The following is a 24,108-nucleotide window of genomic DNA, read 5'->3' on the forward strand; positions in this document are numbered from 1 at the left end:
AGTTCCATTAGTCCAAGAACTTCTATCTGAGGAAAGGAACTTCCTTCTCCTCTCCCCATGCCTAAATAAATTTAAAATGACTTGCTAGTTTACATTGTGTAATGCCTTTTAATGTGAATCACACTGTGATTTAATTAGAGCCGATTAGAGCAATAGTTATGAACATTTTATTATTAAAAGGTGACAGTTGTTCACAATAGGTCCATTGACAGCTACTACCCCCAAAACCTGGTGGATCATGAAAGCATGCTGTACTTTTGAGAACACTCTCCACTATTCCAGAACTGTGGTGTCTTCCAAGGGGTTGCTGGGATGTATAGCTTGAATTCTCCAGCACCTCTACTATTGAAGGGGACTCATTGGGGCACTCCATCTGGTTCATTTCTGCTGAGCAACAAAGTAAACTCCATACTCAACTAAGAGGAAGAGGTATGAGAGTGGGACTGTGAGTTTAGATGCTTTATGTTGGAAGGCTGCTTACCTTTATTTACCTGCTAATGACATGCTGCTATCCTGATCAGTCAGGTTACATTTTGTTTCCTTAGTATTTATTTACATAGTACATTAATGCCCCCGTTTCCTTCCATCGTGGAACTCAAGATGGCATAGACTTCTCAGGTAGTCTTTCATCCAAGCACTGCCCAGACCAGACCTGCTTATCTTCAACAAGATAGTTGCATCATATTCCACCCAGGCCATACCCTGGCACATTTTTTGTTGTTCAGTCGTGTCCGACTCTTCGTGACCCCATGGCACATTTTATATTCACCCTGAAATCAGCTACTTCCCATTCCCAGCACACTTCAGTCAATGCAATATTTTATACAATTGTACAGGACAGATCTTATTGTGACTTATGTCTGATGGAAGGCCCGCATTCCTGAGCACACTTGCAGACCGAGCTTACATGCATGCTTCCTGAAAAGAACACCCCGCCGACTTCATTCCGCAGTTAAGTGTCACAGGATAGTGGCCATCCTGTGGCATCCAAGTGGCCGCGACACATTAATGTGGCCAGGCGGCAAAGGGGGGCAGACAGCTTTAAGAGTGGTGCAGAAGAGGGAATCCGGTACAGCAGCGCGCCAATCTCCCCCTTCCGTGCAGCCATTAAAGGCGCAAGGGTTCTTTTTCGTTTCGCCACCCTAAGCCCGAGAAGGCTCCCTACTCTCTCTGTAGCGAGATCCTCCCCTCTGTGGAAGAAGACGCCCTGTTGAATTCGGCGGGGCTTAGTCCCATGTCAGCTGGAGTGAGGCCAGCCTAACCCAAAGCAAGGCAGCAGCGTGAGGGCGAGAGAGCGCCTGCCTCCTTTGCGCCTCGCGGCGTTGGGCTGAGAGGCGGGGAGGAGCTCGAGGACCCAAGGAGGCGGCGGCTGCGGTTCGTGCTCCTCCGCCTGCGCTGCCTCCGCCCCTCTATGGAGTTTTATAACTTGCCGGGTTTCCGCGTCCTGTGACTCCGGTCAGGTGGTTCCCTCGCTCTCCACAGCCGCCTGCGGGAGGACGCGCCTTCCTACCAGAAAAGAAGGAGTTGAACAAAGAAAGTTTGCCGAGCGGCCGCAGCAAAGCTCTAGGAGCCTTCCTCTTCTCGCCCCGCTCCCCCTGAGTGTCGCTGGCGGCTGGGGAGCTCCCGGGGGGAAGGCGGGCGAGGGGCGCGAGAATGGCGGGGGGAGGCGAGAGAGGCGGCGGCGGCGCGGGGCTGCCGGAGAGTCGGGAGCATCTGTTCAAGGTGCTCGTCATCGGCGAGCTGGGCGTGGGCAAGACGAGTATCATCAAGCGCTACGTGCACCAGCTCTTCTCGCAGCACTACCGGGCCACCATCGGAGTGGACTTCGCCCTGAAAGTGCTCAACTGGGATAGCAGGACCCTGGTGAGGCTGCAGCTGTGGGACATCGCAGGTGAGGAGGCGACAGGCGGCCGATGCCGGCTGGGGGACCTCGGGGAACCGGCTCTCGTATGGAAAAGGCGCTCTGCATGTGCTCGGAGGCAATAACTCGTTATGCGTGCTCCAGTAGAAGCTTGCTTTTGGTTTTGCTTTCTTGGGTGGAAAGTCAGTGTGGTGTAGTGGAGAGAGGGCCGGGCTTGTCCAGGGAAGATGCGAGTTCATATTCCTGCTCACTGGGTGTCTCTAGGTCAGCCAGTTTCTGTCTCGGTCTTAATTCACCTTATAGGATGGGCATGATCAATAGGGTAAGTAGAATTCATATATGCCACTTAGAGCTGCTTGGAGGGGAGGGTTACCCCAATGGGTCTGCCATTATTTACTTGTTGGGGAGGGGGAAGAGTCTCTTTCTGCGTGTCAGTTTTCTAAATGCATATGTTTGGGTTAAGTGGAGATACAGTTTGATAAAGCTATTCATGTATGAATCTTATCTATGCTTTTCCATGCACACAAGTTGTAGTCTTTTGTATATACCCACACACAAGCAGAGGCACTAAGCCTTAATGGGTAAAATATGTGTATGTGTAAACTTTTAAAACATGGCCATAGGTTAAAGGTCTGCATGTGTGACAGCTGTGGAGGTTGTGGAGCACCAGCCCTCCCTTCCCTGAGCTGTATGAGACATTCCCTTTCTTGATGAAGTAACCTGGCAACTCCTCGGCTTCCTCCTGTGGGTTAAAAAAGGAGAAAGCTGCTATTTGAGCGTAGAAAATAGTATAATAATGCTGGCTTCACCCCTGTGTCTTTCCTTTTTTCAACATTCAAACTACTTGCCCCTCTAGAAGCTTCCCTGCACCCTACAGCACTGTCAAAATGGCCAGTCTATGAAGGTTGTGGGGCTTCGAAGATGTTGCTAATCTTGTGTTGCATTCTGGATTTTCCAGAAGTTATCAGTATCAGCTTAACTACCGGTAGAATATTTCCAAGTGTACTGTTTACATTATTCCAGACTTCTGGTGAAATGTGTTAAAAACTCTGGATTTTGGAAATGGGTGTCATTTCTTAAGATTTATGGCAGTTGCTGTGTTGTTCAATAAAAGGTGTTACTTCTTGTTTTAGACAAACTTGTAGTAACTGTAAGTTGCAGGGAGCTTTTGATGTGGCATTTTCTTCAGTTGCTTCACTACAAGGATGTAGTCTTGAAAGAGAAGTCTTCCCAGTTTTGCAAATTCGTTGTAATAGTCTCTTTGGTTCCTCTTTTTCTTTAGACAATTGCTAGCTCCCAGTTTGCTCTACCTTTTAAGACTACAAACTGTTTTCTATAGCAGTGGAATGCAAGGAGGATTTCTTTTTCATCTGCCAAGTTGACAACTTTCCAGTTATGGGATCAGCACTCTCTTCCTAGTACCCGCTCCCTCTCCACAACTGAGTCCAGCAACTATTTATCAGTTAGGGTCAGTTATGGGGAAAGCTACTAAAACTGCAATTTAAAATTTAAAAAAAGTAATGTGATTGCTGCAAACCTTTTGCACTTCTGACCTTTTAGTGGACTGAATTGATGTGATTGCAGAGCAGCTTCCAATTGGGGGTGATGCATAAGCCGATTTGCAATGACATATTTGGATAGGCCAGATTGCATGCAGCAGCATTTGAGCTTTGCAAGTGTACTTTAACCTGGGTGGCATCAGGCAAGTTGCTCACCGTCAAATACTAGCCTGTAAAAGTGAATCATAATGACTAACTTAATAAGGTTGCTAGGACTGTAAAGCAGCCTTTATATAAAGGTACTGTTAAAAACTCCATTCTGATAGTTGATTAAAAATGAAGGCTCATCGCTTCTCTTTTCTACATTTGTATTACCAAAGCAGTCACTAATATGGGGAGCATTTATATTGGTGTGATTTTTCCCATTCCGCTGGTAGCCTAGAAATGGTCGTTGTTACATATACTTACATCTACAGAACCAGTACAATTTAACAGTGCTAACAAGCACCACCTGTAATTTCTCTGTTGCTGTTACTGCCTTGTTTGGGGGTGGGATGGGGGAGTGAGTCTGATGATTGATTTCATTTGTAATAGCTCAGCAAAGGTTTCTGACACCTAGTTGTTAAAGAGCAGCAATAAAATGACTTTCCCAGCTAAATTAGGCTGTTGAATGAAACAAGCAAATCAGGAATGGATTTTTGTGTGAAAGAACTATGAACTTGGTACAGTTTGGCATGGAGAAAGAATTCCTGGGCTCAGAATGTGCTCTGGGGGAACTTGTTGATTAATTTTAACAGTACAGTATGTCCTTTGCATCTGATTATGATGGGTAGGTCTTTGTGTTCTTCTAGTAAACAAAAGTACATCCAACAAGCCTGCCCATCCCAGATGTAATGGTTGGAAAAGAAGAACACCAGTGTTCAGTAACATATATATGAGTCTCAACTGACCGCCAAACTGTTGCAAATATTTGTTTCAGATGCTGGGTTTCATTGAGTTCTATTGAAATTATCTTTTCAAGATGAGGTTGCAGATTGATGTACTGATCTGCAGATATTGGGTGCTTTTGATCTAGTCTTTTAATTTTATTTATCTTAAGGCTGCTCTACAACAATAAACCTAAATAGTGTTTACTATTTTCCTCGGTAGAACAACAGAAAATGACAACCTGTTGGCAGTAGTAATGAGACTGATGGTAAAGGACTAACTTTCAGATATTCCACATCCTAACCTTTCCCAGACAGCGTCAGAGATGGGAATAGGCATGACAGGGACAGGGATAAACGAAGTTATGCAGCATTCTATAACTGCCTTCATTCAGTACTCGGCATAACTTTTGCCAGCAGAGTCACTGGTATAACTGAAATGCACCATGTAGGAGTCAGTGGAAGGGAAGCTAGTGAAGGTTTGTGCTGCCCCCCCCTCGCCCCCACTGCAGGACGGGGGGGGGGGGGACCTGGCCAGAAGCAGTTAGAATGTGGCTTATGTTGCACCAGAGATACATGGGCATATCTTCCTGGTTAAAATTCCTTTGTGACTGTTGTGTTTTCATCATATCGGGATGAGAGAATTGCCTAGTTTAAGTCTCTTGTTCAGTTAGTTCCGAAGCACAGTGTGTGAAGAACCAAATTCTGGTCTCCAAAGCTTTGTGTTACATAATGGTCTGATCTTTCTGTGGTCTGGCACCTTTCAGTTTTCAGCTAATCACTGCCATGAAATGTACTTGTAATTGGTTGCGCTTCATAAGTTAATGAAGTGCAAGTCAGTAGAGCGAAACATAACAATTCAGAGAATGCAACCTAGCTGGCAAGGAGCCTGTTCAACCAGTATGTTCCTTTTGTCAATCCCCTAGATGTTTTGAAGTGTGTTGAAAACAGTTTTGCACTACACTTTCTACAGAAGTGGTTACCCCAATAATAGAACAATATAAATATTGCAAGATACAAACACAGCGATCACGTGAAGTACTGAAACCATATGTTCTTGGAGAAACTACCAAAATGGAAAAAGCTGAAGTTTTACTAAGGTGGCTGTGTAAGTTCTGCTTATTCCTTTTATGAGCAGACAATCTTCCACGCAGTGTTAGAAACTCATATATATAAGCTAGGTGCCAAATGGATCCTCAAACCAGGGTCACAGTCGCCAAAATGGAATGCCTAGTTCCATTTTTGGGCCAGACGGCTCGGAAGTAGTATTTTTCAATACGACTTTTTGATTCCTGAAATTCATTCTGATTGTATGGTATAAAGGTAAAGATACTCCTGATCGTTTGGTCCAGTTGCGGATGGCTCTGGGGTTGTGGTGCTCATCTCGCTTTATTGGCCGAGGGAACCGGCATACAGTTTCTGGGTCATGTGGCCAGCATGACTAAGCCGCAGTGCACAGAAACGCTGTTTACCTTCCTGCCGGAGTGGTACCTATTTATCTTTTGCACTTTGACGTGCTTTCGAACTGCTAGGTGGGCAGGAGCTGGGACCGAACAACGGGAGCTCACCCCGTCGCGGGGATTTGAACTGCCAACCTTCTGATCGGCAAGCCCTAGGCTCCATGGTTCAGACCACAGCGCCACCCGCTGTCCTTTCTGATTGTATAAAGTATAATAGATAGAATTCTACAGGATGTGTTGCTAGTGTAAGGATCCCCAGGCATGCACCTCCAGATGGTGGAGGCATCAGGCACCGTCTGATGCCAAGAAGTGGTCAACAGCCACGTGCAAAATGTGCTTGGCAACCTTTCGAACTCTGCTTCCATGCAAAGAAAAAGAAGGTACCTTTATCATATGTGGTGGGAATGCAAGAAAGTGAAAGTCTTCTGAGATATGCTATATAATGAGATTAAGAAAATGTTGAAATATACATATGTTTAAAAAAAACAAGCATTTCTACTGGGAATTGTAGGTACAGAAATTAACAGACAAGATATTAAGCTTTTCCTATACGCAACAATGGCAGCAAGAATTTTATTAGCACAGAAGTGGAAACGAGGAATTACCGACAAAGGAAGAATGGCAATTGAAGCTAATGGAGTATGCGGAACTGGCCAAAATGACGGGAAGAATCCGAGAACAGCGGTACCAGAAGTTCATCAAGGACTGGACCATATTTGTAAATTATTTGAAAGACACTTGTATTCAATCAAATACGTTGGTAGGTTTGCAAGAAGCTTTGTAAGGAAAGGTACAAAAACCACTGCAGATATGGATAAGAATGTATGATGTTTTAATGTTTTTGATTTTAAAGCAATGGTTAAATAGTGTAAATGCAGAAATTTGAAATGAAAGATAGAAAATCATAAGGAAGGTTTGAAGAAAGACAGGGCCCTAAAAAGCCAAAATGTATAATATAAGAGGAGATACTGCAATGGAAAGTATTATTGTAAAACTAATAAAAATGATATAAAACAATAATTTCAAGAGGATTTATTGTTACATGCTGAATTTTAAGGCCAGGAAATATGTGTGCCCAAATTAGGTTACTGAGTTGATGATTGCAACCAGGGAAGCTAAAGCACACATGTCTGACAAGAGCCACTCTGACCCTAGAGCCGATTATCTTCTGAGAGAAACAAGTAGGATCCACAACAAAATATTGACATTGTGGCACGCTCTCCTTCTATTTTCCTGCCAACCATGCTTTCTTACAGGATACTCCAATCCATTATTAGCACACTCATGCAAAAGTTCCTTAAACATAATGATGTCCCCCCTTTCCCCCCTCACTGCTTGCACTTGAACTCCTGATGATGCTTCCCAGCTGAGTTTGCTATTAGAGGAAATAATGAAGGTTAGAATATTGGGGTGTGGGTGTGTGAATGTTGAGTATCCCCTGCAATGGGGCAAGCCCTTAACTAGGCTCTAATCTTGGTACATGCTAATGTCAGTGTCTGCTAGCACAAGTTGTCTAGGATTTCCTAAACAAAATAAAAAATACTTCTTCCAGTAGCACCTTAGAGACCAACTAAGTTTGTTCTTGGTATGAGCTTTCGTGTGCTGAAGAATCTTATCTGAAGAAGTGTGCATGCACACGAAAGCTCATTTCAAGAACAAACCTAGTTGGTCTCTAAGGTGCTACTGGAAGGATTGTTTTTTATTTTGATTTGACTATGGCAAACCAACACGGCTACCTACCTGTAACTAGGATTTCCTAGTTTACTATTCCAGCATAATTCACGTTGCCATCTCCTTAAAATTGGGAACTAAGTTTTCTATGGGCCCTTATTGCAATGTTTGTTTATTTCAACAATTTTGTTTTTCATGACTGTCCGCAGGACCGGACTCTTTTAAACGTTAAATCATGAGGGGTTTGGGGTGGGAAGGTGAGGAAAGCATTGAGAAGCAAGTTCCATTAAATTCAGTGTGACTTTCAGTGCAATCCTCAACATGACTACTCAAAAGCAAGCTCAAATCAACTCAGTGGGGTTTACTTCCAGGTAACAAATTATAGGATTATGGCTTTCAGCAGTGCATACTTGTAAAGGAAATGGTGTGGTGATGCATACAACCAGCAGAGTGTCTGGTGCAGAGAAAGAGACTGTCCTGTGGCAAGAGAACTAATAATGTGAGCAGTAATGAAGAGCAGGCAAGCTGTGAGAAAGTTATAGTAGGGATATGAGGCAACTGCTCAACTGTTTGCTAGGCTGAATGTGTGGTGCCTGAACATGGAAGTTGCTTCTCCAAAGAGTATCCACCATAGGCTAATGGGAAGTGGTTGAGCAACAGGTTTTTTAAAAAATAAAAAGTGCATGGCAGTAGACTTCTCTGAAGTACCATTCTTGATGAAGATAAATGAGACTGTTTAATTTTACAGTAGTCTCAAATTTAAAATGTTCTTTTTCACTTGAAGAATTCAGAAGGAACAAAGCACCACACTGATAATCTCTTAACCATTCCTCTGGCAACTCACCTAAAAGAATTGTAGGCTGCAGTCCTATGTGTGTCTATTCTGCATTACAATAAATTGTCCTTGGTTAGCTACCAAATGAATGTTTTGCAGCAGTAAATATGTTCAATATTTGGGGTGCATGCAAATAGTAAATGGAAGTGTCAGAATGTTCCTACAGATGATTTCCAGTTGTCGGATGCATTCATAAACCAAACATGCAAGTTCTTAGTAAAGCTTGCCCTTTAGAAAAAGGGAGTGACGCTCCAGAGTGAGCATGTGATAGTCATTCTCTTTAACTTTTCATATTGTCTGTCTTTGCAGTATTGATGTGTGGCGACAGGCAAAATAATTCTAGGCTTGTTTTGTTTTTTAAAATGAAATGTGGGTATCTGAAGCAAATAGGAAAATGACTCATCTACATAATCAAGCTTAAAATCAATCAAAGTTGGTATTTATATCCTGTATAGAAACAAATCGCGTTTTCAAGTGGAAATGAGTGGCTAACTGGGGGTACAGAATTTAATTGCAGGAGTCAAGAGTGAGTTGACTGTTTCAATATACATATGATGGCTGCTGCTGATGTATAAGACTTGGTACATACTTCCGTGCCTTTTCTTTTTAGAGCTTTGATGGGCGCACGTGCTGCCCAATAGTAATTTTTTGTTGCCGTAGCCACCCTTTGGTTGGCTGTGAGTCTGCCTCTCAATCCAGTCAAAACAAAACAAAAACCAACAAAAAAATCCTTCCAGTAGCACCTTAGAGACCAACTAAGTTTGTTCTTGGTATGAGCTTTCGTGTGCATGCACTCTTCTTCAGATACACTGAAACAGAAGTCACCAGACCCTTATATATAGTGAGAGAGTGAGGAGGGGTATTACTCAGAAGGGTGGTGGGAATGGGTGATTGGCTGATGGGTGTGGAAAACCTGTTGACAACTGTTAACGACTGCAATTGGTTTTACAGGAAAAAGCAAGGGGTGAGATGGCTAAAGATAGCTTTGTCATGTATAACGAGATAAGAATCCAATGTCTTTGTTCAGGCCAGGTCTCTCCATGGTTTTCAGTTTGGTAATTAGTTGCAATTCAGCAACTTCTCTTTCCAGCCTATTTTTGAAATTCCTATGTAATAAGACAGCTACTTTGAGATCTTGTATAGAATGTCCAGGGAGACTGAAGTGTTCTCCTACTGGTTCCTCTGTCTTGTGATTCCTAATAACAGATTTATGTCCATTTATCCTTTGGCGTAGGGTTTGGCCTGTTTGTCCAATATAGAGAGCTGAAGGGCACTGTTAGCATTTGATTGCAATCTCAACCCAAAGCCCTTTCTGAATGGGCTGACTGGGAAACCAGGGATGGTGAAGCTGAAGTGGGGAATGGAATACAGTACAAAGGCTACCTCATCTCCGTCGATGGCAAAAGAACATGCAGCTTGCCAATACAGAAAAATATATTGATGGTGCATTATCTGGACACCTTGATGAAGTTCTGATAAGGTGTAATAATGTCCTTTATAATAAGGGGTGTGGAAGAAGATGGAGAAATGAGAGAAAAACTAATTTTTGGGGGAGGGATTATTATTTTTAACTGTGTTAATAAATTTAGCTGTCAGGTTTTTTGTTTAAGGTTTTGTCAAGTATTTCTATGGCCAAAAAATAAATACTATTGTTGAAGAAAAATTACCACTGTGGAAGAAAAATTGAGATACTGTTTCTGAAAGTGTGTTGTTGTTGTTTTAAAAAAAGACTTTGTACATAATTGCTTTGACCATTCTTCTGAGTGCAGCCAGTAGGATAAAACTAAAGCATTAATTTAGGGCTCATCCACACTTACTTTTTGCCCCATGCTTTCAAGACATAAATCTGCGTTTTAAACCTCTGTGTGTGTCTAAGCACCTCCCCCCCACCTCTTTCCACAGAAAAACCTGCTCTTAAACATTGAATAGGAATTAATGGAAATTTGGGTTTTAAGCGAATTGCCATTTGGTCCGATTCAGCAGTAAAAAGCTGGTTTTTGTGGGGAAAGTGCTGGGAGTTAGGGAGTGCTTGGACACAGAGCTTTAAAGTGCGTACCTGTGCCTAGAAACCTGGCAGAAAAGAAACTAGTATGGATGAGCCCTTAGAAATGCATATCGGAAATGTTGGGAAAGATACTTGACCTGAGCATCAGGCTTGGAATTGATTATGACAGCATGTCCCGTACCCCCCAACAAACCCTAAGCACAAATTTGAAGAAAGCTTTTGCATATTTATCTTTTGCTGGTATTTATCACCCTTAAGGCTTTACAGGGTAGAGAGGAGAACAAATATATGCTGAAGGTGTAAATCGTGAGCCATGCTGATATGTCTGGTGTTTTTGGTTCTGCCTGAAAATTTAAGCCTTCTGCAGAGTCATAATAAATTAAATCAAACTTGCAACAGGATATGACTCTTCTGAACACTCATTAATCTTGTCATTTGTCTATGCATGATTTGGTTTTGTCAACGGATATAGGAATGTTACTTCATTTATTAACAGTGGCACATATGGCAACTTGTTTTAACTGGGGGACGGGGGACACTCAAGGACTCCTTTATCAGACGAGTGGATTTTGCAGGTCTGGGAATTGGCAAATACATTCTACTGTAACAATTATATGACAGTGAGGGAAGGTGGACAATCTAATGATTTGTTTATTGAAAAATAGAATTATGCCTATCCTGTACTAGTGTAATAAAATGTGACAATTTCCATCCGCATTTAGGAACATCATAAAAATATATTGAATGGATTGGCACTGTGGGTTAAACCACACAGCCTAGGGCTTGCTGATCAGCAGGTCAGCGGTTCGAATCCCCATGATGAGGTGAGCTCCCATTGTTCGGTCCCAGCTCCGGCCCACCTAGCAGTTTGAAAGCACAAGTTTGCTGACCCGTGCAAGTATTGCACATATATATGACTCCTGCCTTAAAAAGAATTGCATTAGCTGCCAAGCTAGCCTGAAAAGGCTTCATATGCAGGAGCTGTTGCAGAAGTCCTCGCCACGCCCCAAGGCACTGTGAAACTAGCTACAGTCGTACCTCGGGTTATGTCTGCTTCGGGTTACGTTTTTTCAGGTTATGTACTCCCATAACCCGGAAGTGTTTTTCGCCCCGTGCGCAGTCTGTGCATGTGCAAAGCGCAAAATCGCGCTTTCGCACATGCGTGATATTGCCATTCGGGTTACATACTTTTTGGGTTACGAACGGCACCCCGGAACCAATTAAGTACGTAACCCGAGGTACCACTGTATATATTTACAAGGGGCTTTAGGCCGTTGTGCCTTGAACAGCAGACCTGTATGAGAAACCACACATTTTTTAAAAAAATATGGTAGGGAGAGGAAAGAATTGGGACTTGTACTGTTGTGTGCTGCACTCCTCCTACTCCAGTGGTTCAGAGTGCCTGTTAATTGCTGCGTGCTTGCTTGTCTCCCTCTAAATTTTAAAGCAGAATTTTTTTGTTCAAAAGTTGGAAATAAGCTGCTCTTGGATGGGGGTGGGTCAGCTTGCCACTCATTTGCATACACAACTGTTTTCCCCCTGTGCTTCATCCTGGAAAGAAGACTTACACATATAAATAAGTAGCCTTTGGTAGACAGGTTGGTGAGAGTAGCAGTCCAAAACAGCTGGAGGGTAACTTGTTGACAAACGCCAAAATAAAGCATGATTATTTCCCCTTTTGCAGTAGTCCTCCTCCTATGTATGCACTATGAGTGTTTCAGTATGGCATAGGAATCAGCTTTTTTGGAAAGGCAGGCTTCTCAGTACACCTAACTTGGTCCTCTTCATCCTGGCCCAAGTACAGTGGTACCTCAGGTTGCAGACACGATCCGTTCCAGGGTGCCATTTACACCCCGAAAAGTCTGCATCCCGAGCGGCGATATTGCGCATGTACAAAAGTGTGATATCGCGCTTCTGCGCATGAGCAAACTGCGCAGAACGCTTCTGCACGTGCGGCAAATCCCAGAAGTAAACACTTCTGGGTTTGCCGCGTTCACAAAAACGCAACCCACAGCAGACGTAACCAGAGGTAAGACTGTATGTTACTTGCTTAATACAGGTTGTGGATTGCAAGAGCAGATCACAATGTTCCAGTTCAGATACAACTGTCACAGAAGGACTTCCAAGAATGAGTAGTGTGTGCTAATGCAAGACTTAAGCAAAAGTCCCTAAGGTCTTGTGGCTTGTGGCTTTAGTTTTGCTCTTGTGGAAAGACATGGTAAAATGTAGAAGTGACCATTCATTCTTTTTATCACATGAGCTAAGTCTTGTGAATGGAGATCCATTAGCCTGAGTTTTAAACTTATTTTCAAGACTCCTGATTAAGCAAGATAATAAGGAAGTGCTGTTTTGTGTAAATGTGTAGTTTCAACTCGATCATAAATTAGAAATTTGTTTCCTCTAAAGCAGAATAATATAGTTACAGGTAGGTAGCCATGTTGGGTCTGCCGTAGTTGAAACAAAATAAAAAAATTCCTTCCAGTAGCACCTTAGAGACCAACTAAGTTTGTTATTGGTATGAGCTTTCGTGTGCATGCACACTTCTTCAGATATCTTCATGCACATGAAAGTTCATACCAGTAACAAACTTAGTTGGGCTCTAAGGTGCTACTGGAAGGAATTTTTATTTTATTTTGCAGAATAATATGTTCAAGTTTGTGCCAGTGTGCAAGTCTAGGAACTGGGTGTTCAAATCACAGGCTGCCAGAAGTTGATGAACATCTGAGGCTAACTAGAAAAACAGGATATGTATGTTACAGAAAATAGCTGCAACACTTGTGTCTACCCACTAACCTTTTCCCCAGTTGTCTTAAGAAGTATCTCTTGAAGATACTTTGTCCACTTTTCAAAACGTATAAACAACATCACCAGAGTAGGAGGTAACAAAACAAACAAAAACCCCAAAGAAAAATATAAAGTTGCAAATTAAAATGGCTAAAAATGGGGAAAAAACAGAAGCGGGATAAAATCCAGATTTAAAAGCAGCAGGATGAAATCACTCGGTATAAATTCTAGGCACTGACATGAAATCAGCTGGGTAAATAAAATAGTCTTGGCATGACAATTGAGAGGAATGGTGCCAAGTGGGTCTCTCTGTATCCAATAATAATATCATGGAGGCCCAAATCTCCACTTGGCCATTAAGGCTTCTGGGTGCCCTTGACAAGTCATTCATGGTGGTATACTGGTGATAAGTGGACTGAAGATGGTGGAGCATAAAAGTCTTAATCTCAGGGTCATGGGTTTCAGCCCCATGTTGGGCAAAAAAGATTCCTGCATTGCAGGAGGTTGGACTAGATGGCCCGTGGTCCCATGATGCACAGCCACCCTAGGAAGAAGCACCTCTAGCAAAGAACCCAAACACGAGGTCCCTTGCTTCTCTGCAAGGAAGCTGGGAGGCAATCACTTGCAGTGCAAAATAAATTACTTCCAGTGCAGGGCTTGCCGGGACAGTTGTAGAAGAGCACAGTCTTGACTGTGAGTAGAAGAATCACAAGCCTCCAACTGTAAATCTAAAAGGAGAAACAGAAGAGACTAGCAAAATTCAACTGGGATATCAGTTTTAAGGCTATGTCAAACAGCTCCCCAAGTCTGCTTAGATTAGGTAGCAGAAGGCGTTGAAAGGATACTGAGGTAGAAGGGATTTCCTTTCAGATATTATTAGCAACATGGTGTGCATGTCTCCGAGTCAACTGGAGCTCTTAAGTTTAGTTTATACAATTTCTTAGATGTCGTTTTCAAAACAAGACACATGGCATTGCAGAATAGTTAAAATGCATTAAAGTAAAAAAAAAACAACAACAACAGTGTAACCCCACCCCCATCCCAACACACTAACACATCAGGGATAACATTAGTGAAGGCCAATATGTATGAAACCAGCCCCTTATATAACATTTTATGCTAATTCCTGACTTGCTTGAATTCAGTTCCCTAGATTCATATGTGTGGTTAAGGAAATGGTAGCCTGGAGAGAACAAGCTGCACATGACTCTGACCCTGAAAATTTCTCTGCTAGACACAAATAAGTCAAATAACTTACAGAACATTTTAGCAGCTTGTTTGAGTCTCTTAAAAGGAACCGGGAAGAAGCACGCACCAGAGGTTACAACACCTCCCTCTGTATAAATTGGGTCACTCCACTAACTGTTCCAACCAGTATTGTTTGTGTTACTTCAGAAGATGAATGGCCTTTAAAATTTCATAGGGCAGAAGAGATGATAGATGTGTGGTATGGCAGGTCTGCCAGTTCAAGAGGTTTCAATGTGTTTAAAACCTGTGATAGTTGTTAGTTGTTGGCAGAGCAGAATAATGTGAGAGCTCGCTTCAGCATGGGCTGTAAAATGCCACACAGCATTGTGCAGAGATGTTAGGCTGGCTTTGTAGCCTTGGCTGCTTTCCAGACAAACTTGCGGCAAGCAGATGGGAAAGGAGGGAAGAAATGAGAGAAGAAGGTGCTGTCACACCACTTGCTGTGCTGCAGTAACTGTTTCTCATTGGGGCAGAAAATCTTTCAGTTAGGGTCTGCTAAAACAAGCAGGTAAGTCATGGTAGTTTTTTGTTTGTTTGTTTGAATTTATATACCGCCCTATACCTGAGGGTCTCAGGGCAGTTCACACAATAAAATCAAGATATAAAATCACAAAATACCTAATAAAAATAAAAACAACAACCCAATAGCCCCCCCCCCCAAAAAAACCCCAACAGCACATTTTAAAAGGGCATAGGATGTAAATCAGATCAACCAAAGGCCTGGTTAAAAAGGAATGTTTTTGCCTGGTGCCTAAAGGTGTATAATGAAGGCACCAGGTGAACTTCCCTGGGGAGAGCATTCCACAGATGGGGAGCCACTGCAGAGAAGGCCTGTTCTCATGTTGCCACCGTCTGGGCCTCCCAAGGAGGAGGCACACGAAGGAAAGCCTCAGAAGATAATCTTGGGTTCCGGGTAGGTTCATATGGAAAGAGGCAGTCCTTGAAGTATTGAGGTCCTGAGCTGTTTAAAACAAAAGGAAATTGTATACTTTGCTTGTAGTCAGTGGTGATTAGTTGGGGTTTCCAGTATGCAACTTGTTGCCATTTGTTTTCTACAAATATAGAAACCTCCATTCATTTCTCCACACTTGGATTCTATACATGGAGAACCACTGAACAGGGCTGAAGTGTACACACTGCATGAAGCGTTGAAACCCCTAAGACAAGGCAAGGTGACTTTTGAAACTGGTTTTGAGCAATCATCTCTTCAGAGCTGACAAGTGCATTATGTCTTCCTTCGGTTAAAGGAAATGATTTTTCAGTATCCAAAGCTGTTTTAATTTTAGGTCAACTTTTACCCTTAGGATGGCGGGAGAAGCAATTTAAAATATATCTAAAACCAACTTTGGTTTTTTTTTAAAAAAACATACAACGGAACATACATTTCAGGGGACTAACACTGATTTATGACTTCCTAACACATTTCTATAAATATACATATAGCCCCATCAAACATGGTTTGGTAGAAGCTCAACTTTACCATGTACCTGCAGCATGGGAAATGTTGGAGAAGTGGCCAAGATGTAAGTTAACCAGAACTTGTAAAAGAAGCATGAATAGTTTGCGGGGGGGGGGGGGGATAATGAAGGCAACAGTCACAGAAGAGAAGTTAGCCGACATGCATGGAATAGGCATTCAAGACTGAAGTGGTCTGGCCTTACATTAGGATCTGTTTTTTACTTTTTCAGGTGCAGTAGCAGTAATTTGATTCAGCAACTAGAAATAGTGGACCAGTGGTAGGGAACATGTTGCCCTGGATGTTGTTGAACTCTGCTCCCATCAGCTCTAGCCAGCATGACAACGGTTGGGCCTGACAGGAAATAGCAATCCATCAACAACTGGAGGGCCACAAGTCTTCCATCACTGGAGTAGATTGGTGGTCTATTTACAAGTCAAACTCTACTAATACTATTGTGCGCAAGCTAAAGAAACTTTGAGATTCTGACTTTTCAGTTCTATGTTGTGTTTGGCGGATGACCATGTTAAAGGGTTTCTGTCATGTTAAACTTCAAAACTTTTGCCCAGTTTTGAACACCTACAATCTAACAAGGATAAAGGTAAGGTCTTGCTACTATAAGTTTTGACAGAATTTGCCTGCACCCTCACCATTACCTCACTGACTTGTATAAATATCCCTGGCTTCATCCAATTACTGGTAGAAGATGCTAGTTTTGTTACCATTGTCCTAGGATTAATTCATGGTAAGTAAGAGCAGATATGTCCATTAGATAGGGTAGACATTCTGAAGACTAATTAGGCTTGCACAGTGCTGTTGCATGTGCAGAGTTCCAGTTAAAGCAAGCTTCTCGGTAACAGTACTTGCTGCTGGAGTTGATGCCCACATGAGTACTGTTTTAACAGGCACTGTGTGCAATAACTAACTTTGTGAATTGGGAATTCCACTTTTCTCAAACGTGATGTTGCAGAGAATACCAAAGGATTCATGGGGCAAGGTGTTTTGTGTGTTTGCCCTTGACTTGATCTAGGGATGGATTAAGGTATATTCTAGAACTGGTGTCAGCTTCACTTTAGCTGATGGGCCTAGTTTCAGTAGACTACAGAATGCTGCATTGTAGCCAGGTATGTGTGACTTCATGGGAAGCTGAAAATTGCACTGATTCTCCGGTGCTGGATCCATCACCTTCAAATGTTTGATCCTAGCACCTGAAGTATAGTTTCATAATGAGTTTAGTGAGAGGCTTTTATGTCATTAACTTGGCTGGTTAATATTACAACAGTGCGTACATGAACAAATTACAAGATAAAATGTGGAATAATGACCCAATTTTTCATTACTGTATTGGCCCCAGTACCATAGAAACAGCCTCCCCGTGCCCTGTTTAATTCTGTTGCAGTTTTTAAGATCAGCATGCATAATCCTCTTTTTCACTGTGTGCTTTGTCTCTACAAAAGATAAAAGCCTTCCATGCAAGATATCCAAGATAATTATACCGGTTTTTACAAATTTGGCATATGTGGTCAGAAGGGGGGAAAGGAGGATTGGTTGATATAACGTCTTGCATTCTTCCAAAAATCAATTGGTGTGGGGAGGAGGGGGAGAAAAGCATTGCATAATTTTTACAAAACTATATGAAGTCTTGTGGAGCCCATAACCCAAAATTGCTGGGGCTACTGCCTACCTAAATTGACTCAGTCAAAGCAATTCTCTGGCAGTGGAAGAAAGGTGTGTTCTAAGTCCTAGCCCAATGGCTTGTTTAAGCAGTCTGCTCTCAACAGGCCAAAAGCCAATTAAATCCCCACACACATTTTAAGCGGTGCTGTAAGAATTCTAAACATAGTAGCCATGTTAGCAGAATTGTTATTTAAAGCACACATGCAGCAGTTGTTCACAGTGCTACCCATGAAAAGTTGGTTCGTGTTGGGCTGGCCAACCTATCATGTGACAATGTTGGCCTGAAAACAAGAAGCTGAACTAGATGGGCCATTGCCCTCATCCAGCAGGCTCTTCTTGTATTCTTAAATGATAGAATTTTGTATTTTGGCATAATCGGGAGTCTGAGCTGTTCATGGTATGTCAGCTAATTCAGATGCCAACTCTGTCTACCAACAACTTGCCCAACCTTTCTGTCAACATCTTCTGGCCTAACTGTGCGCTATGAATGTTTTAACTGAAGTCCCTGGCACAAATTTATTTGACAATTTTGTGGCGAAGTAGTTAAACTCTGGAAGGGAGGTCCTTGGGCAGGGAGATGGATGGACTTTTTCTGTTGCTAGGTGGGTGGGTGCTGCAGTGGGTGAAGCCAGCAGCATGTGCTTTTGATTGATTGATCCGGAATAAAATACCACCTGCTTCAGTTTGCAACATGACCACCGCTGATTACAATTCCCAGTACCATACAGATCTCATTGGAAGTAAGCCCTGTTTGTTTTAATGGGATCACCTCAAAAAGTCTACAGAGGGTTTTGTACAACATTCCAATACAGCTACTGTTCCGGAGGTTAAGTTAAAGTAATTCCTTTCTGACTTTAGTGTGCTATATACAAATGCACACACCGACATATATAATAATAGTAAGCAGTTAAGAGGCAGAAGACTAACAATTGTTCCCAGGAAGCCAGGGCAGAGGAATGTGCCATTTCCCTAACCAATACATCCAGGATTAAAAAAGAAACAAAACCAGTTAACTTTTATTCTCTTCCTTTCTATGTGAAATGAGGGGGGGTGCAGTTAGAAAGTCAGGGAAAACTTAAGAAGAAACAAGGAAGGGAGGAACTCTGGCATGGAAGAACAGGGTATCTTCAGAAGGTTGCAGAGGACACACAAAATGATGTCAGGGACTTCAGGTAGGCCACCTTGATATGTGCTCTGGTGGGATCTTTAAAAACTCGCTCCTCCTTTCTACCTTGCTTGTACACAGGGTCATTAGGCAGATGACCTCCAGCACTTGACAAGGGATCTCAATCTCCTGTTCATCGAAAGACGTCCTAGCATTCTTAGTACTTACTCAAAGCTTGACCATTAAGCAACTAGAATTCTTTTAAGTTATTATCAATGTGTAAATGTTAGTTTGATCCCAGGGTACATGAATTTTGCAATAAAACATGCACACCTTCAGCCAAGAATGATGGCTTTTGCTTGAACGACTAATCCACTGCTAAGCTGAGTAAAGCTATTGCTGTGGGGATTAGCTTGAAGGTAGATGTGGCCAGGGTGTGTCTGTGTCTCAAGCCTACTTTGCAACAACAAAGGGTTGGGCCAAAGTTTATCTGAAACAAGAATGGGTCTCCCAACATCTCAGGACATGCACACCCCCTTTGCAGACATCCTAGGCTCTAGGAACATAGGAAATGTCTTGCATACAAGCAGAAGAGCTTGCTGCATCAGGCCAATGGCCCATCTAGTCCAGCATCCTGTTCTCACATGTATAATATACAACTACATGTACAGGTGAAACTCGAAAAATTAGAATATTGTGGAAAGGTTCATTTCTTTCAGTAATTCAACTTAAAAGGTGAAACTAATATATGAGATAGACTCATGACATGCAAAGCGAGATATGTCAAGCCTTTATTTGTTATAATTGTGATAATTATGGCATACAGCTGATGGGAACCCCAAATTAACAATTTCAACTTTGGGGTTTTCATCAGCTGTACGCCATAATCATCACAATAATAACAAACAAAGGCTTCACGTATCTCACTTTGCATGTCATGAGCATAGCTGCCAACCCTCCCTGCTGTTTCCCAATGCTATAATAAGGGCATTTCCTGCAAAAAAAGGGAAAGGTTGACAGCTATGGTCATGAGTCTATCTCATATATTAAACTCCAGTAGCTAATGAAAACAATTGCTTACATAAATGGACTTTTCCATGATATTCTAATTTTTTGAGTTTCACCTGTATAATAAAAGCATGAAAATAGAACCTGAGTGCAACACTCCCCACTTGCAATTCCCAGAGTCAAACCACTGGTCTATCTAGCTCAGTATTGCCTACACTGATGGGCAGCCACTCTCCAGGGTTTCAGACAGTGGAAATTCCCAGTTCTATATGGAGATGCTGATGACTGAACGCAACACTTTCTGCATGCAAGGCACCAATTTATGGCACTTCCTCCAGGCTCTAGTGCATGTCTGTGATGTCTTCTACATATCCCAGACTTCTGCAGGACTCTATTCACCATAGATGGATACTGTGTTCAGGACCCTTGTACAAATCGTATTCTTCACTCTTCCAGTTGACCCTTCCAAGAGCTGTGCTGTGCAGGCCAGTGGTGTTTGGCCAGATCAATTGTTTACTGCTGGATTCCCTAAATTCTGTAGGGGGGTGGAAATCCTCAAAGTCTTGTGCAGGCAGACTTAATTATTTCACTCATCTCTAGCTCTTCTGGGTGCTAGCTCAATTGGACATACATTTTGCCATATTCACATGACCGGCTGCCGCATAACCTGGTTATCAGTATTGAACAACCCCTTTTTGCTTTGGCTACTTTTAAGAAAACAGTGCCTAGAGCTGCCCTTCATAACATTTGCCCTCTTGTCTTTCAGGTCAAGAACGTTTTGGCAACATGACCAGAGTGTACTATAAAGAAGCTGTCGGTGCTTTTGTAGTATTTGACGTCACAAGAGGCTCAACATTTGAGGCAGTTTCCAAGTGGAAACATGACTTGGACAGCAAAGTGCTTCTCCCAAATGGCAGCCCAATCCCTGCAGTTCTAATTGCCAACAAATGTGACCAAAAGAAAGACAGTGGCCAAAATCCTTCTCAGATGGACCAGTTCTGCAAAGAAGGAGGTTTTGCTGGGTGGTTTGAAACCTCTGCAAAGGTAAGAATATTCTTAAACCAGGGTAAGCTTTAAAGCTTATGTGTATATATGTGAAAAATGAAAGCTGTGCAAAGGGACACTTACAAATTGAATTTCAAAAGTTGCTCGCCTAAAGAAATGTTTGTTATCTGATTTCTTTCATATATCTGTCTGATTTTGTCTCAAATAGTTTTGGGGAAACAGCTATTTTTATTTTTTTTCAATTATTATTAATTTGATTATTTTCTTGTGACAAATTCTGTTACAAAAGAGAAAATTCAAATACAGCTCTAAAATATGACATAATAAATTTGAAAAAATTGTTGCACAGTGTGTATTCACCATCATGCTTACCACTGAAGTCAATCTGTGTTTGATCATGTAAAAAGGCAAATGTCCCAGAGCCTATCCTTTCTTAATTTTGATGTGGTTCTTAATTTAGTGTAGTTAAATCTTCTTGCCATGTAATTATGTGGTATATGATACTTATGTGTTTTAGTCATATTGACGGTGAAGCATTAAAATCCAGGAAATGAAACTTTAGACCAAACTTTATAGTTAACGGCTGTGCTTTTGATCTAAGGAGCACATCACCTGAAACAGTAATTGCTTCTAGGAAGCTCATACCCATGTGACTCTTAAAAGAAATGGCAACCCCACTGCTTCTTGCTTTGAGCAAACATTTGAATAATTAGAATCACAACCCATTTCTCATGATAAATGTGTAAGGAAGCATAGCTCATTGGTAGAACATTTGACTATAAGTTCCAGTTCAGTTCTGGGTATTCACTCAATAGCTGTTCTTGAAAGGAAGACGTGTAGCTCAGTAACCAAGTACCATATTTTTCGCTCATTTTTGCTCCATATGATACACTTTTTTCTTCCTAAAAAGTAAGGGGAAATGTCTGTGCGTCTTATGGAGTGAATGTGTGGTCGATCGCTGGCTCCCTTTCTGGCCCCGCCCCCTTGCCCAGGTCTCCATTGTTGAATGTTCTGCAGACGGAGGCTGTTTGTTTCCTCAGTGAGATGTGACTAGGCTGATTAGATTATCTGTCTGGAAACTGTAGAAACGGCTCCCTTTCCTTTCCTAAAGAAACTGCAGAATTGTGAGTTGAACCCCATAAAAACAGGATTTTTTTCCCTTTGCATAGTAGGCCCAACAACTTTGACCTGATCCTCAAAAAAGGGGCTTTTCCCCTTTGCAAAAGAAGCTGCACAACTGTGAGCTGATCCTCCTCTAAAAACTAGGTTCTAAGTTTCATGTATCTCTACTTTAAATAGCTTGAGGTAGGACAGCTGATGCTGCCACACATAGCTGACTAATTGGGGCAAAATTGCAGATGGGAGCTAGTATAATTTCATCCTTCTGAAAATCACGCATTCAGGTGCAGATGTTGTCCATGAGTAGCATATTACTTTTGACAAGGAATGGGCATTCAGATCTAAATAGGCACCCACATTCTGCCCCAACTACATATGTAGATGCAGAGAAATCTTGTTCCATAGCAATGATGGACAATGGAACTGCCTGTAAGCAAGATAGACAGATGTGAATAAGGCACTAGGAAGTAATCTTGATTTGATGTCAAATCTCAGCATGTTCACTGTCTGATCCCTGCTTAGCTAGGCTCGTGCAGGGGAGAAGCAAGCTCTGAAAATGGTAGCGATGGTGCTGCAGGAGTGTATCTGTGATGCCGAAGCAGGCAAAAACAAAACAAAAAAAGGACAGGAAACTAAATTAAAAGCTTTTTAATGCAGCTTCTTCTATCCACCTGAAGATCAATTTTCTGTGTAGAAAATGAAATTCAACATGGCACTGGTTTTGCACTGGCTTTAGAAAGGTAAAGTTGCAGACTTTAACCTTAAACCAGTTGCATGGAAGCGGAAATAACAGTCATGAAGTGCTTTGCTTGTAAACTTTAGTTCTGAACAGTTTTCCTACATTGTTTGAATCATTGTATCAAAACACCTTTTACACATATACAGGATGTCTGCAACTTACGCAGGGGTTATGTTCAGGGATTCTACCTAAAGCCAAAATAGTGTATAGTCAAAACCCATTGAGTGCATTGGTGGATGGGATTGCTGAAGTCTTTTATTCCTGGGTGCCCACCCGCTTTCTGCCCCCTTTTAATTATTTTTTTTAGAAAAGGTTTGCTGAGCATGTAAAGCTGTGCATTAAGTTGTGGGCTTGTTGTACAAGGCTTGCATGCTGAATAGGTGGCGTTCTTAGATTCTTCTGCCCAGGAAAGCATTAACTTGTCTCCTATGGTTTCCTCCACAGGATAATATCAACATAGACGAAGCTGCTCGGTTCTTGGTAGAAAACATCCTTGCAAATCTCAAAACCTTTCCTAGTGAAGAGAATGATGTCGGGAGACTAAAACTGGAACCAGGTCCTCTGACAGCAGAAAGCAAATCTCAGTGCTGTTAGTCACATCCAAACTTGCAGTGACACACTATGTTGGAGCAGCGAGATTCCTGCTCCTCATGTTGGACTGCTGCTATGGTGCTTCATCACGACAATCCTAATGAGGAATTGTTTTTTGTAGAGTTGATCACACTCCAGGCGTTTACACTTTTTTCCTTGTTGGGTAGGACTTCAAATTGCCTTCTACACTATATCATTGTCTGGTTGTGAACCATTTAGCACAGTTGAAAGCTGCCTCCAGTACGAAAAGGCAGTATTTATCCTACAAGGCAAGGGTCAGTATGAGTGACTCAATCCCAATATTTTATCTTTCACAGTGCAATTTCAGAACTAGAATAGGAACATCTGTCTATGAGTGAAAATGTTCATTTTGATAAATGCTATTATCGTTTGCTTATACCCCCTTTAATGCATACAAAATCTTATAGCTGCCCCCTTTTGCTTTTCCTCTAATGTCTCCTCCATTCGTCTTGAGCACCAGGGCCACCAAGCCTTTAGGGACACTTGGCACCCAAGAACACTTCATTTCTGAATAGCACAAGACTGATATTAAGCAATGGTAATCTTAAACTCTATTGCTTGGAAAGTCAAGATAGGAAGATTATTCTGTTTGAAAGGGAGTGATAAGGATAAGTCAGTGCTGTCCCATCTGACCAATGAGTAACAGTCCATTTCTGACTCGGATAATGGAAACAAACATTCCAGTACACTTGCATACATTGCATCTGTGCACAATTAAACTTTTAAGGAAAATCTCCCTTCTTGCACAAGCACAATTCTTTCTGTATGTTCTTACCGGTATCTGATGGGTTAAAAATGAATAATGTGCCTGATTAAACTGTCTTGATTTTTTTAAAAAATGAAATCAGATTGCAACACAGAACTGTCAACTTTGATCTTTTAACTTATAGGTGTACTATTAGAGATCTTTTCTTAATCATGCTATATTTATAGTACTTGTATTTTTCCACTTTTACTATTTAACACAAGGAGTCACACTTGATTCAAGTCTTGCACAAGAACAATTTGCAAATGTGGAATATATTATTGGTTTTATTACTATTGCTATCTGCTAAAGCTGTGTGTGCTAAAATAAGAAGTCTGAAGTATCTGCAAAAA

At 41.9% G+C, this 24,108-nt stretch overlaps 2 protein-coding genes across 2 annotated transcripts; both read left to right on the plus strand.

Moving 5' to 3' along the window:
* The first annotated feature begins 1,393 nt into the window (after positions 1–1,393).
* On the plus strand, positions 1,394–24,108 carry RAB32 (RAB32, member RAS oncogene family). The gene is made up of 3 exons (XM_033143947.1): positions 1,394–1,891; positions 20,302–20,579; positions 22,843–24,108. Exons 1-3 carry the CDS (start codon positions 1,654–1,656, stop codon positions 22,990–22,992), a joined length of 666 nt encoding a protein of 221 aa, XP_032999838.1. The 5' UTR covers positions 1,394–1,653; the 3' UTR covers positions 22,993–24,108.
* Positions 6,873–9,782, plus strand: LOC117044511 (small nuclear ribonucleoprotein F-like; the record flags this gene model as incomplete). Its single annotated transcript, XM_033145330.1, is given in 5 exon segments — positions 6,873–6,927; positions 9,533–9,618; positions 9,621–9,651; positions 9,654–9,751; positions 9,753–9,782. Coding segments are annotated over 5 exon segments (300 nt in total), but the record flags the coding sequence as incomplete, so codon positions are not given.

The sequence above is a fragment of the Lacerta agilis genome, chromosome 3 (genome assembly GCF_009819535.1).
Source record: "Lacerta agilis isolate rLacAgi1 chromosome 3, rLacAgi1.pri, whole genome shotgun sequence".
Taxonomy (NCBI): domain Eukaryota; kingdom Metazoa; phylum Chordata; class Lepidosauria; order Squamata; family Lacertidae; genus Lacerta; species Lacerta agilis.

Bases quoted from the DNA above. Each gene is read 5' to 3' on its own strand.
- RAB32 (XM_033143947.1), top strand. From the start codon at position 1,654: ATGGCGGGGGGAGGCGAGAGAGGCGGCGGCGGCGCGGGGCTGCCGGAG. The intron at 1,892-20,301 runs GTGAGGAGGCGA...CTTGTCTTTCAG, and splicing joins GCAGCTGTGGGACATCGCAG to GTCAAGAACGTTTTGGCAAC. The intron at 20,580-22,842 runs GTAAGAATATTC...TTTCCTCCACAG, and splicing joins GGTTTGAAACCTCTGCAAAG to GATAATATCAACATAGACGA.